The sequence below is a fragment of the Musca domestica genome, unplaced genomic scaffold (genome assembly GCF_030504385.1).
Source record: "Musca domestica strain aabys unplaced genomic scaffold, Musca_domestica.polishedcontigs.V.1.1 10, whole genome shotgun sequence".
Taxonomy (NCBI): Eukaryota; Metazoa; Arthropoda; class Insecta; order Diptera; family Muscidae; genus Musca; species Musca domestica.
The window spans coordinates 12,452,956-12,466,595 of NW_026712115.1; the positions used below are offsets into that span (position 1 = coordinate 12,452,956).

Sequence of the window (13,640 nt, forward strand, 5' to 3'; positions counted from 1 at the left end):
TTGACATAATTTCATGTCATTTTTTAGATTTTATACTTTTGTGGCAAGAGGTCATTCCGAATTTGTGAGAATTGTCAAAATCCATCCAACCGTTCCTGTCATTCCATTTGTAACACCTCGAATTATACATATTAGACCCTACCAAATATATATATTTTTGATCAGCATAAAATTTTATGTCAACTTAGCGGTGTCCGTCCGTCTGTCCGTCTGTGGAAATCACTCTAGCTTCCGAACGAAATGAAGTAGATTGATAAAATTGTACTCAAGTGCATATTATTATGCTTTATGAGCCATGTAGCTCCACATTATTCACCGGAATTGTTTCAAATTTGGTATTTGAAGTTCGAAATGGATACCACAACCTAAAACAGAAATTTTTCTGTGCAGGTCCACGTTTTCACCGAATTTTTTTTTTTCAAGTTTCGCATTTGAATAGCTTTATGGCTTATGACAAAAGATGCCTATGTAGGCGGCTATATTCGGCATTTTTAATTATTTTAAAATAATTTTTAACGGATTTAATTTTTTGGAAAATTTGTTCCAAATGGTGGAGGGTATTCAAAGTTCCTAACTTACAGCCTTTTTACTTGCTTTTAAATAATTTGCATGCGGTGCGCCTTTCCGTGCTAAGTTGTTGCAGGTTGTCCCAATCTTTCAGTACAGACTGTGATTTTGTTAATTGTTCTGAACCTTTTGGGCATTTTTTGCGGTTTTTATACCACATCGAGTTGTAACTGAATAAAAGCAAGCGAAATTAGTTTTCTTTGGAATAGAACGGGAAATATCGATATTTTTCGACATAAAAATCATTTTTAATCTAGATTTCCGACAAGGATGTATGAATATAAAACCATTAAGAAGAAAACAAAAGCCAAGCAATGCTGACACCCTCTTTGGGATTACAAATTTATTTATATTTGGACTTTTCGTGTACAAAATATAGCATTGGGAGACTTAAATATGGAATCGCATAAACATGACTCGATTCCAGGCAAATAGGGACAATTAACTTGTGCACACACCGTTGCATTAAGTATGTGCTAAAATGCATCCTCTCTGTCCATGTATTGAGCAATTATTGTACAATAATTGTGAAATCAAATCAGAATATATATATGGTCACATCTATGGTCCATGTTTTCCAATTTTAACAGGCATTTCCAAGTATCACACGAATGAACTCTGCAAAATCATTTCTCAATAGGCCCATTTTAATTGAATTGTCTTCCGAAAGACCAATTTCATATTAATTTAATAATTTCATACTGCCTATTATAACGTATTTTGTCATTTAATATGAATTGATATATGTCTTTACATATATATATTTTCATGACAACTAATTCTCGATTAAGAAATCATAAAAAATAATAAATAAAATTACAAGGGATTTAATAATAAAAAAATAATTCTATCACCTATACCAAATTCTTGTAAAATCATCACCTATGATACAAGTCACAAAATTTCCTATAAGGTACTTGTGGCGATTTACATAAATGCATACGTATTTAACGTTTGCCTTTCGGATCTCAAATTTGCCCTAAGCTTTAGTTTTTGTTCCTTGAAAATAATTTTGCATTGTAGAAACTAATGATGTAATGCAAAATAAAATTTCCAACAAAAACAAAAATACATTTTCCTCAGAAATGACCTTCGACGGATTTTCAACTGAACTTACAATTTACTTCATCCTTTGGCATCCGTGGCAAACACAAAATTATTGTTATGATAATAACGGCGAATGCTACTGTCAACCTCTCATAACGAACCACTTTTCTGCTTGTCTTATTTTCAATTACAGATCAAAAGTCAATACTTACCGATAGCGATTGGAAGAAGTTATGGATGCGAGGAGGTATAAATCCCGATTCAAGATTCGATAGCAACAATTTAGATTCCAGCGACAGTCCAATGTTCGAAGACAGCGAAGTAAGTATTATATAATGTTAATATTGAGTGCAATGCAAAAGGGAAGCAAATAAAAAAAATCACACAAAATTGAACGAAACGCCAAGAAAAAGAGGGGAATGTTGACAAAGGAATAATAAGTTGTGTATGTAAAGTAGTTGATTAGAATTGCCGCTGGAGATTATTTAAACGCTTTTTTTTTTAATTTTAGTATCCACGTTTCGCAATATTTAGGAACAGAAATAAAGAAATTAATACAGATTTCAGTGGGAATATTTCATTTGCACAAATTTGATAAGAAGTATTTATATTTCGAGCCAATTTTATTTCACAGTATTTAATTCGAAAAACTACTCCAATTCGAAAAAAAAATACTTTGAGTCAATGTAATAATACAGCTGATCCCGGCTGTGATGTGAACCATGGATTTAGAGTTTGTAACCACCTCAACATTCAATGCCATCAAACCATTTTCCTAAAACTGTACAACGACATAAATATGGCTTGGAGTACTAAAGTTGTCTCGAAAAAATCCCATTGCCAGAAAAACAACCTGTGCAATTTACTGCCACCAAAGTTGTGAAAACGCCAAAAACATGTTGTCTCTGTGCTTTTCTTCAAAAACAAACGAAACGTCACAGTACAGTTTGCAAACATAGCCATTAAAACCAAAAATGTAACCAGTTGCTGTCCTGAAGCCAATGTTACATAAAATAACTTTGTGCTGTGGCTGTGAAATTTTCACAGCACAGCAAGTCATCGAAAATATAAAACTTTCATGTGGATTATAATTTGCAAAATCGCGCTGTACAAAAATAGACACAACTTATTTCATATGCCAAATACGTTCACATTTGGTGAAATTTTCACGTAATGCTTTGAAAGAAGTTATTTTGAGTGAGTGAAAATTGTATTTTCAAAATTTCAAATATCTGTACAAAATATTTTTAATCTAGAATCTGTTCTTATTAAGAATGTGTCCCATATTTTTCCTGACCAGATATAATGGAAAGGGATTATAACGAAGAAAACCCTTCGGAGAAAGGATTTAGAGGACATGAACATAATTATTGGATACCATAAAGTTATACGAGGCCAATAAAAAAACATGTTATTCTTAAATAAATTAGATATTAGCGCCCTTATGCTGCTCATCTAAAATGTGAAATGGTTTCATTTGAATTCCGCATTCGATTATTCATTCTGAAAAAAAAACTTTACACATTTTCGTGTTATTGCTGAGCCATCTAAGATTGCAACAAATTTAATTAATGGTAATGCTTCTATTTACAGTTTATTAATTTCAATTGTCTAAATGGGTTATGGCTGGAATACAAATAAATACTCGGCATTTTTTGCTACTGCTCGGCCATTTTCCAAATCAAATATGCAAAAGAAATTCCCAACTAAATTTCATTAAATTTTATTTGTGAAACAAACTCTTGGTTATGCCAACACAGCCAGCCAAGCGTTGCATAACTTTTGTCATGGATTTATTTAGTTTTGTTTCTTCTTTTGGCGTTCCCAATGTTTTTGTGTGATTTTTTTGTTTTTTGCTTTGTGTTCGTGATATTTGCTGCACAATTCGCAATTAAAATTTATGAAACGTTTTTACTTTTACCGCAATTTGTTCTCTCTTCCCCACCCCCAACCACCATCAAAAACCAACCCACCTTTCTATTTCGTTTCAGATGATGGCGCACAACACGACCGTCCAGTTAGGTGGAACCGCGTTTCTGGTCTGCAAAGTTTCCGGCGTGGATAGAGTGGGTGTAAATTGGGTTTGTTTTAGTCTTTCATGTTTGTCACTGTATTCTCCTTCTCCTCTCTTCTTTTTTTGGCATCATTTATTTGTCATTTAAGTGGTATTGTTATTTTGGTAGCCTTCTTCCGTTGTAAACTAAAATTTTATATTTTTGATTATTTTCCCATTCATTTGTGTTTGCAATGTGATTTCATAAAGAGAAACAATTTATGTGGTTTTTTCTATTTTGGATGCATATTTCAAGTTAAGGATTGTTTAGAGATTTAACACTGAATACATTTGGATATAATTTATTATCAACTAAAATATATAATAATATTTCCAAATACATGACATTTCAATGGTTTTACATCTAGCAAAATTGTTTATTCATTTCAGGGGTAAAATATCATTATAGTCCAAAAATATATACAAAACAAGTAAGCAAAGGCTACAGTCGAGCGGGGCCGACCGTTGAATACCCTACAACACTATAATAAACCATACAGTTTATATAGGCGAAATACTCGACAGAATTCCACAAGATATTGTGACAAATAATAAAAGAAAACCATCAGGTTTCGTTCCCTAATTTTCGAATAATAGCAACTTTAACTAATTTGCTCATTTCCAATTTATTGGTAGATGTTGCACGTAAATGGTCTTCCTAGATCTGGAACCAATATTTCCCAAAGACCTATAACCTCTCAGAAGTGGCAAAAGATTAACATTTATTATTGGTTTTTGACTGAAACGCATCTATATGAGATACAGACATTTGACTATATTCTTCAACGAAATCAGCGTTAACGAAATAGTCGGAAGTGTGTCTTTCCTGTATTTGTGAATTCTCCAAAAAGTCACTGGAATGGACATTTTCGTATTTTGTCTATAAAAGTTGCAAACTCCTTCACACATTGAATATTTTTGGATGGCCATCCGAAACTGCTTGGTTTTTGCAATGTGCGGTAACCCCCATTTAAATGTGCGTGAGGATCGGGCGACAATTTTGCAGTTTTTTGGTCCATTTCAACCCCTAAATATATGGCGATCATCTCCAAAAAGAGTAGGCTTCTATTCTGACCCTCATCTTATCCCCATGCAAAATTTCGGGCCATAAATGCGATCTGTATATGATATCCTGATATCCTTACTACTTAGTTTTGTTAGCTGTAGAAATATTACCAAATGTTTAATTCAAAATGAAAATATGCCAAAAATATGACAAAATTGAAAAAATATGAGAAAATTTTACAAAATCAATATTTTCATCTTTAGAGAGATATTTTTATGCGATTTTTTTAGACGTTTTTTCTTTCCTGCCAAGAGGCTATTCTGAATTAATGAGAACTGTCGAAATCAGTTCAGCCGTTCTCCACATATAAGAGATCTTTCAAGCATATCTTCTTTGATAGACATATATATCGCACATATTTTGCTATATATCCGATTTGTTGGATAATAACATCAATGTAAAGGTCAGAAGTAACCTTGTGATGGCTTTGTGATTTCGCCGGGATTTAAAATATTCACGGTTTAATGAAAAATTTTGATTTTTTTCAACACAAAAGATATGGTGTATTTTACCCGCTAAATATTATCCGATGACCACCCAAATTTGTAGCCTTCTTCCCCGCCCTAAACTCTATCTACACGCGAAATTTCGCGTCGATTGGTCTATAATTGCGACCCGTATAGCTACTTCAAAATCCGAAATTTTTCCAGTATTTGGTCCATTTCAACCCCTAAACATTTGGCGATCATCTCCAAAAGGAATAGGGTTTTATTCTGGTCCAAGCCCCACCTACATTCTAAATTTCGTGAAGATCGGGCCATAATTACGACTTGTAGAGTGATTACAAATTAACATGGACAGACGGACAGACGGACGGACGGACATACATAGCTAGATCGACTCAGCTCGGCGAGTTAGGAAGATCCATATATGCTTTCCTATGTGGGAAACCAATATTTCGAGGTGTTACATAATTTTTGGGCCAATCAAACTTATAATACCCCCAACACATAGTGTTGTAGGGTATAAATACTTATTGTCAAGGTCCATAATTTAAATATCGTTTTTGGAACAGAATTAGAATGAGAAATTTGAAAACCTACATTTTTTATTTTCTCTAAAACACACTCTGATTACGATCGTTATAAACAACAGTCATTACGAGGACATTCGTTTATAGGTTTTAAAAGTAGAGCTGAAAACAGAAGACTTCCTTTGATTAAGATCCTAGCAAGTCAAAATATTCTACAAAATTATTTGTCATAAAATTCTACTATAAGTCGTACTTTGTTTGAATTTGTGTAAAAATCTTCGGCATCATTTTAGAAGGCTGATGTCAAAGATGCCCAAATAATAATTTCCTAGCCAAGTTTCGCATAGATATGGCTAAGGTACTCAAAATAATTTAAATCAGGGAATATCTTCATATTAGCGCTGTATCGAAAGATGGATCTATATTGAATATTTGATGTAAATAGCGTTTCTACATAATAAGAGCTCAAAATGTCAAAACTTAATGGAAAACATATCAAAACTTGAAAAATACTCGAAATCGGGCTTATCCTTACAAGGCGACAGTTCCAAAAAGCGAATCGAAGTGAGCCATTTTCTGTACCAATGATTCTCGATGTTATCCAAAGACCTTTATCAAATTTCAAAGCTCAATTCTAAATGTTTCGAAATATATCTCAAAGTATAGGGGCCTCTTTGTAAATTGTCAAAATTATATAAGGGCCTTAACAACATATGACCTAAGAAAAGAAAAACGAGTACTATCAAATCTACTTCGCATTTTCCACAACTCAGACTGGCTATTGTAGATTGAAATTATAAGAACAGCGAATTGGAAAAAAATGCTAGATTTTTAAGAAGCAAATTTAAAAAAAATATATGCTATTTTATATCAAATACATTAAATACAAAAATTTCTTTTGTTAAGAGACTCAAAATGAAATTTGAGTTGGAATGATTCTTACTTTGACACCTTTCCCAAAAAATTAAGTTTAAAGGGAGATTTTGACTCGGATTGGGTATGTGTTAAATGAACAGTTAACCAGTAAAGAAAGGCTAAAATTGCACGGACCGACTTTATGATACCCTACACCAATGTGTATGTTAAGTACCCATAACAAAAAACGTTTTTATGTGGAATTTATAATAGTATTAGTATTATGGTTTTAAAGCAGATATAATTTTAAGCCGCAAGGAACTAATATATGAACCGAAAAAATTTGATACACTTTTTTCCAGGCTGAATTCGATTGTATGTGTCAAAATCCATTTAATTCGCTCCTATGTTAACGATTGATTCACAATAATCTTGAAATTGGATAATGATATGTATGGGAGCTATATCCAAATCTAAACCGAAATTTGATATATTTCCCCGAATATCTTTGTCACGGAGTGCATAAATATAAATCGGATTATCATTATACATGGAAACTACAGGTATATATCAACCGATTTCCACCAAATTTGACTAATGCTTTAAATGATCGTATGTTCCAAATTTCAACCCAAATTCCTGTTATTTCGCATTTGGCGCACAAAAAAGGCAAATCGGACGAAGACTTTTAAAGTGATGATTTGTTGTTTACTCTTGCACAAATTCACATACTTTTACGAGTTTAACCCTATAAATTATCTGTGCAGGTCTACGTCTTCATATAGCCCCCATATACCGTACCCCCCAATATTCGGCATTTTGATGATTTTAGCGACACTATTTACCGGGATTGTTTCAAATTTCGCATTTGAAGTTGGTAATGGATATTTCAGCCCATGCTAGAAAATTGTCTGTGCAGGTCCACGTCTACGTATAGCCCCCATATAACGGTACCCTCCATATTCGGATTTTTGATGATCTTAGCTACATTATAAACAGATTTTTCTTCAAGTTTCGCATGTAAATATTGTAATAACTTGTGAAAAAAGTTGCCTATGCAGGTCCACGTCGTCGTATAAGCATTCGGTATTTTTAAGGTTTTAACAGAATTCTTAACGGATTTTATTATTATTATTATTTTTTTTTTTTTTTTTTTTTTTTTTGGAAATTGCCAAATTTGTACCAAATGGTGGAGGGTATTAAAAGTTCGGCCCGGCCGAACTTACAGCTTTTTTACTTGTTAATATATATGAATTCCTGCCGTAGACCTGCCTGTAGACTCTTGATGTCTTCTGGGACCTATAGTAGAATTTTATGACAAACACTTTTATGGAATATTTTGACTTCCTACGATTCTGTTTAAATTAAGTTTTTAACTATATTAAAACAGAATCAAAAAGACGCTTTGTTGACTCGCTTGAGGATTAACATTTTTGACCACTATATTCCAATATTGCCGAAAACACAATATTCCTAAAATGCACGGATTCCGAGGAATCTTAACCTGAATCTTCCAAAACTGTGGAAGAGGGTTCCCCCTTTTGCTCCCTATATTTTGGTTACTTTTAGATGTAAACTTTCAATACACCGATATACGTGTCTCCTTTTTAGCCCTATTTTCGTACTCTGCTAGATATTTTAACGTAGAAATATATGACCTCAATTAAATTCCTTGATATTTTGATTAAAAAAGTTATATTAATCTATTATGGTCTCAAATACCAAACTGTGGAACAGTGTATTTTCCTTTTGTATATCTGTTTTTAACTGACAAAAAAGACAAAACTATGCGAAACGAGTCGCATAAGGGTGAAATATTAATTCTACGTTTACAACAAGCGTAAAAGAAGTGACATTGGAGAAATCAACGCTAACGCATTAAAAAATTAGGGATTACCTGATTATAAAAGAGAGCTGAAACCCGAGCAGTGGGCCACAGATCGAAGGGGGTTTCAGTCCTCTTGCCAGCTGACAGTAAGATAGTTTTAAGAAAATCGACCAATTTTATCATAATTCCCCATTTTATTCTTCATTATAACTTTGTAGCATAGAGTTAAGAGCTACAATTAAGTAATTTTAATATTCTATTTTTTATTACAAAAGTACTGTTATATCCACCACATATTTATCTACACATTTTATTATTTTCAGCATTTATAAGATCATTAGGCAAAACTATAAAACAAAGTATAGCTAAATATGTTATTAATTTTGTTGTATGTGATTTATGCATTTAAAATATGACTAAACAGTACCATAGAAATTTTAATAAAATTAAAAATATATATAAAACCACTACTTTTCCCAATATGAATCGCAGTAGTTTTTTATTTTACATTGTCGTACTTGCTTGTGTCTTGATGTGTGCATTTTCTTTACAAAGTTCATGTTAATATTTATTCTTCTGTATACCTCTGTTCCCTTCGGAATAATATTTTAGAATCAAATATCCTGGATACGTCGTAGAGATTGGCATATCCTATCGTCGGGAGCTCAGTTGTACACAAACGATGAACGCTTTGCTATTCTGCATACACCGGGATCAAATATGTGGACACTGCAGATAAAGTTTGTGCAGCGCCGGGATCACGGCATGTATGAGTGTCAGGTGAGTTTAAATTTTATTACAACAGGACTGGTTCTTCCTTTGCATATCTATCTCAAACTTGTGGTGTTTTTTATTTGCTGACACTATGTATTTTTGACTCCGGGGAAATTAGCATTTCTGTTCCGTGTTTTTTTTAATGAAAAATATGGGAATAATTTTCTTATGACATAATGCGACTTTATGAAATATATTCATGATTTCTTTAAACTTATATTATATAGAATGTACTAAGGAAATAAAAAATTGAAATAATTTTCAATAGGACAACGTGTACAGCAGTTTAAATAATTTTGATTAATATTAAAGTTAACACATATGGGGTCTGTTGGTCATCGACATAGATAAACAAGTCATATTATTTACGATTTTGTAATATTTTTTATATGGCATAATTTTAAAAGTGAAGTGAAGGAGAATTTTAATCACTTAATACTTCGAACGTTGTTTTCTGAAAAACATACTTACATATTGATTAGTTTTTTAACATATGATACCATCTATTTACAATCCAAAGTTGAATATGACTCAGAAAATACATATTATAGAAAATCATTATTATAGACGTATTTTCCGACTTTCGGTTAAGCATTTTCCCATATGAACGTACATTATTTTGGTATGTCCCAACCTTATATGGAAAGGTCATTCGTTGACTTGGACATCTATGAAATATAGATCATACACCCAAACATTTTGTTCCAATGGAGTTTTGTCTGAAACTGAGTCGACTTACGCCTGTTAATCCAGTTAAATCTTAAATTACACTAAACACATTACTACATCTCCAGTCGGAGAAATTTGCCCATTGTGTAAATTTGGATAGATTGCGTGGAAAGTTAGAGACACCAGTCTGTTCGTCGTCAGAATTTCAACTTTAGCATGTGACCTTTTATTAATGTATGCCCCATGTAAATTTAATGGAAATTTGATGAAAATTAGTAATAGTTTCATAATTTATGAGAGCTATAATCATTATCAAATTTTAACATTCTCTTTTAATGACGTAACTATGTTGGGACGGGCCAAGTTGGAAGATAATCGAACAATGGGTCAATATTCTCCATTCTGCCTACTATATAAATCTGATGAAAATAATAATTGAAGGAACGAAAGTACGAACGAATTAAAATGAGTTTTTTTTTTTTTTTTTTTGCCTATTTCCAAACTAAATTTAATGTTGGTGAAAATATTTCGATGCGACGAGTTTGGATGCAGATTTCTTCTAATGAGGATATTTCGACGAAACATATCTTAACCGTTATAATAATACCAGTGAGGTCTGATAAAAATGGTTTTTGTACCATAAACTGGCTTTAATATTTGGTTTCCTAAGAGGAAATAAATTAAATCAAATTAAAAATAAGTTAAAAAGCATTAAGTTCAGCCGTGGCCATTTGAAACGAATTTGGAAATTAAAAAAATAGAACCAGTTTGTTCAAATCTTAAAAATACCGAATATATTACATGGAGGTCAATACGAAGACCTGGACCCGCATAGACAATTTTCTGTCATAGACAGAAATTCCCATATAAATTTTAAATATGAACATTTGAAAGAATTCCGGTGAATAATGTATATAAAATCATCAAAAACTTAATATATGGATGTAGCATCATATGGGGCCATACAAAAAACGTGAACTTATATAGCCCATTTTCAATGCCAAAAGTCCTGCCGACCAAACACACATTTGAAAAATTTTATCAACCTACTTCAATTTGTTCGGAAGCTATCATCGTTAAATTGACAAATGTATATTTTGAGATATCCTACTACCAAACACCCAAACCATCGAGTAAAGGAATGCCAAAGTCGGGCAGACCCGACTTTATGATACCCTACACCACTTTGCATATTTAGTAGAACTATCCGGATTTTATGACTATTAAATCATACCAACCGGTTTTCAATTGGAATTATGACTTTAAAGCATCAGATGATGATATGTGTGGGAAATGTATCCAAATCTGAACCGATCTGTATAAAATTTAGCAGAAGCATTTCCATGCTGCATCTGATGCCAGGCAACAAATATCGTTGGTGTGAAGTGCATTTTAGGGATGAGAGGGACTTAAACACAAAATCGGATGAAACATATATATGGGACCTATAGCTATATCTGAACCGATTCTCATCAAATTTGACACACGTCCTTCCATTTCTGTTGAATTTGGTCGCATGCGGCGAAATTCATTCAATTCGTGCCTATACTTACCATTTGGTTCACAATAATCTTGAAATCTTGAAATCGGATAAATATATATATGGGAGCTATATCCAAATCTGAACTGATCTCGATGAGATTTGGCAATGGTATTGCAAAGCTATATTCGATATATTTACCCGAATATCGAACATGCATAAATCGACTCAGAATGTGATTCTAAGCAGATCATCAAATGTCTATGGGTCTATCTCGCTTCCTTCTTTATATTACACACAAATGCACAAAGACATAATACCCTAACCACAGTGTGGTGTGGGGTATAAAAAAAGTTAAATTCAAGTATCTGGATTCAAACGTGTTCCACTTTATACTACAAATAGCAATGAGATCGGTTCGAGAATGTAGTTAAAATTTTCAAAATACCATAAAATGGGTGGAACGGTTTTATGAGAACATGTTGTCAAAATACCGAATATCTGAGGTACCTCTATATGGAGGCTATAGGAAAACATGAATATATACCACACAAGCTAAAACCCATTATAAACTATAAATACCAAATTCTAGACCAACCCTTTGGAAAATGTGGCTTAAATGGTCAAAATACCATATAAGATACCGCTTTATGGGTGCAATATTCTGTCACAAGAAGTAGAACCTGTAACTAATACTTTATAACAAATGTGAAATAATTCCATGAAAATGTTACAAAAATCATGAAAATATTAAATGTAGATCGATATACCTTATTTTCAATACCAACAATCCTAGACACAATACAAACTGTTTGCCAAATTTCAACAGGCAGTCGGACAGATATACATACATACATTTGAAACTAATGTTTTGCAAAAAACTATGTGACCTAGAAAAAGATTTCATGTATAGCCCATTTAATTCCTGTCAAAGAGTTGTCTTGGTTTTTGACCGGTACCACGAGTCTATAAAAAAATGTCGTGGTAATTGCTCCTTATTTACGCCGTCTGTCGCAGCAAAGGAAATATTAAAGAACATTTAGATTTCAGTTTATATCTTGTTATTTCTCCTATATCGGACTATATATACCCAAATGAATTTAATATTTTTATAAAAATTCTAATTTAAATGATTGAATTATGTAATTGAATTATAGAATATAACTTCTATACATACTCGAGCAGGATATGTCAAATACTCATCAAATTATTTGGCAAACATAGACTGACAAAATAGTATATATATAATAATCTGATAGTGTTAAAAAAATGCAGAGCGAAGTAACAGCAAAAATGGATTTCTAAATAGATCGGACGTCGACAGAAACTCCCTTTCCTCAAAAAATCTGTTGGAATTCACTGAGTTAAACAATACTTTTTTGACGGAAACCGCAAAGCAAAGTTCGACCTTAAACTTCCCTTCCATAAAATACGTGTGTAGATCAGAACTTCGTTTTTTGATGTGATTGAAATTTAATATCTAATATTTAAATATATTACTACAATTACATATTTGTGTATATATTATACCTTTTTTATTTTGTTTTTATTTAACAGTATATTTCCTTCATGTCACATTAGACATGGCAAAAAATTGGGCTTAGGTACGTTCAGATTACCATGTGGTGTGGTCATACGACCTGTATTTGCATCCGCCCTTTCCAAGCATAAATACATTTCTTAAAGTTTAAATAGTGTTGCATGGCCCTGCACTGTGTGCGTGTTCGTACGGATAACTTTGTCTACATCTAAGCCTTCCAACCTTGTCCACATATGGGTCGTGTGTGTATGTTTTTGTTTTTGCTTGATAGTACAAAAGGTCAAGACCATTTGACATTTCACAAAAAAACCAAAAAAAAAAAAATCTGCCCAGCCTTTAATGCACAAGGGTTTGTGTGCCACTTTTAACAAATACCCTCTTTGTCCTTTTGGAGTAAGCCAAAAACAAAAAACAAGAAACACATAGCACAAAAACAATTTCTACAGATTGAATTTGGAGTAATTTGCGGATATACAACATTTTCGAATTAGCACAATAAAAGTTCTACCAGTTTCCTTTCTTTTCCAAAATGGTTTGCATTTCCAATTTGCAAATGCATTTCAAGTAAAGTCATTAAAAGGAAATTGTTTCTAGTTGTGACATGAACTGAGATAATCGGAAATGAAAGAATATAAATTGTTTATAAATTTTTCTTTTTCATTTCTCAACCACAATATTTTGTACAGTTGAACACAATGTCTTCGACCAATTTTTTAGTCTATCTGCAACTGTGGTTCGTTGTCAATATTTGGCTATTTTCAAGGTGTTCTTAGTTTTAACCAATTTAA

The 13,640-nt window shown here is 32.5% G+C and overlaps 1 protein-coding gene across 6 annotated transcripts in view; it reads left to right on the plus strand.

Annotated features, from left to right (window-relative positions):
• The window catches only part of LOC101890869 (zwei Ig domain protein zig-8), a 358,699-nt gene that overhangs the window by 325,648 nt on the left and 19,411 nt on the right, over positions 1-13,640 (plus strand). For 5 of the 6 annotated variants that reach the window (XM_059126641.1, XM_059126633.1, XM_059126646.1 and 2 more), the window contains 3 exons: positions 1,808-1,935; positions 3,606-3,695; positions 9,002-9,169. In XM_059126641.1, coding sequence (XP_058982624.1) covers positions 1,808-1,935; positions 3,606-3,695; positions 9,002-9,169 — 386 coding nt within the window. The remainder of the gene's footprint in view (positions 1-1,807; positions 1,936-3,605; positions 3,696-9,001; positions 9,170-13,640) is intronic. The other variant, XM_059126655.1, reaches the window with a different exon arrangement.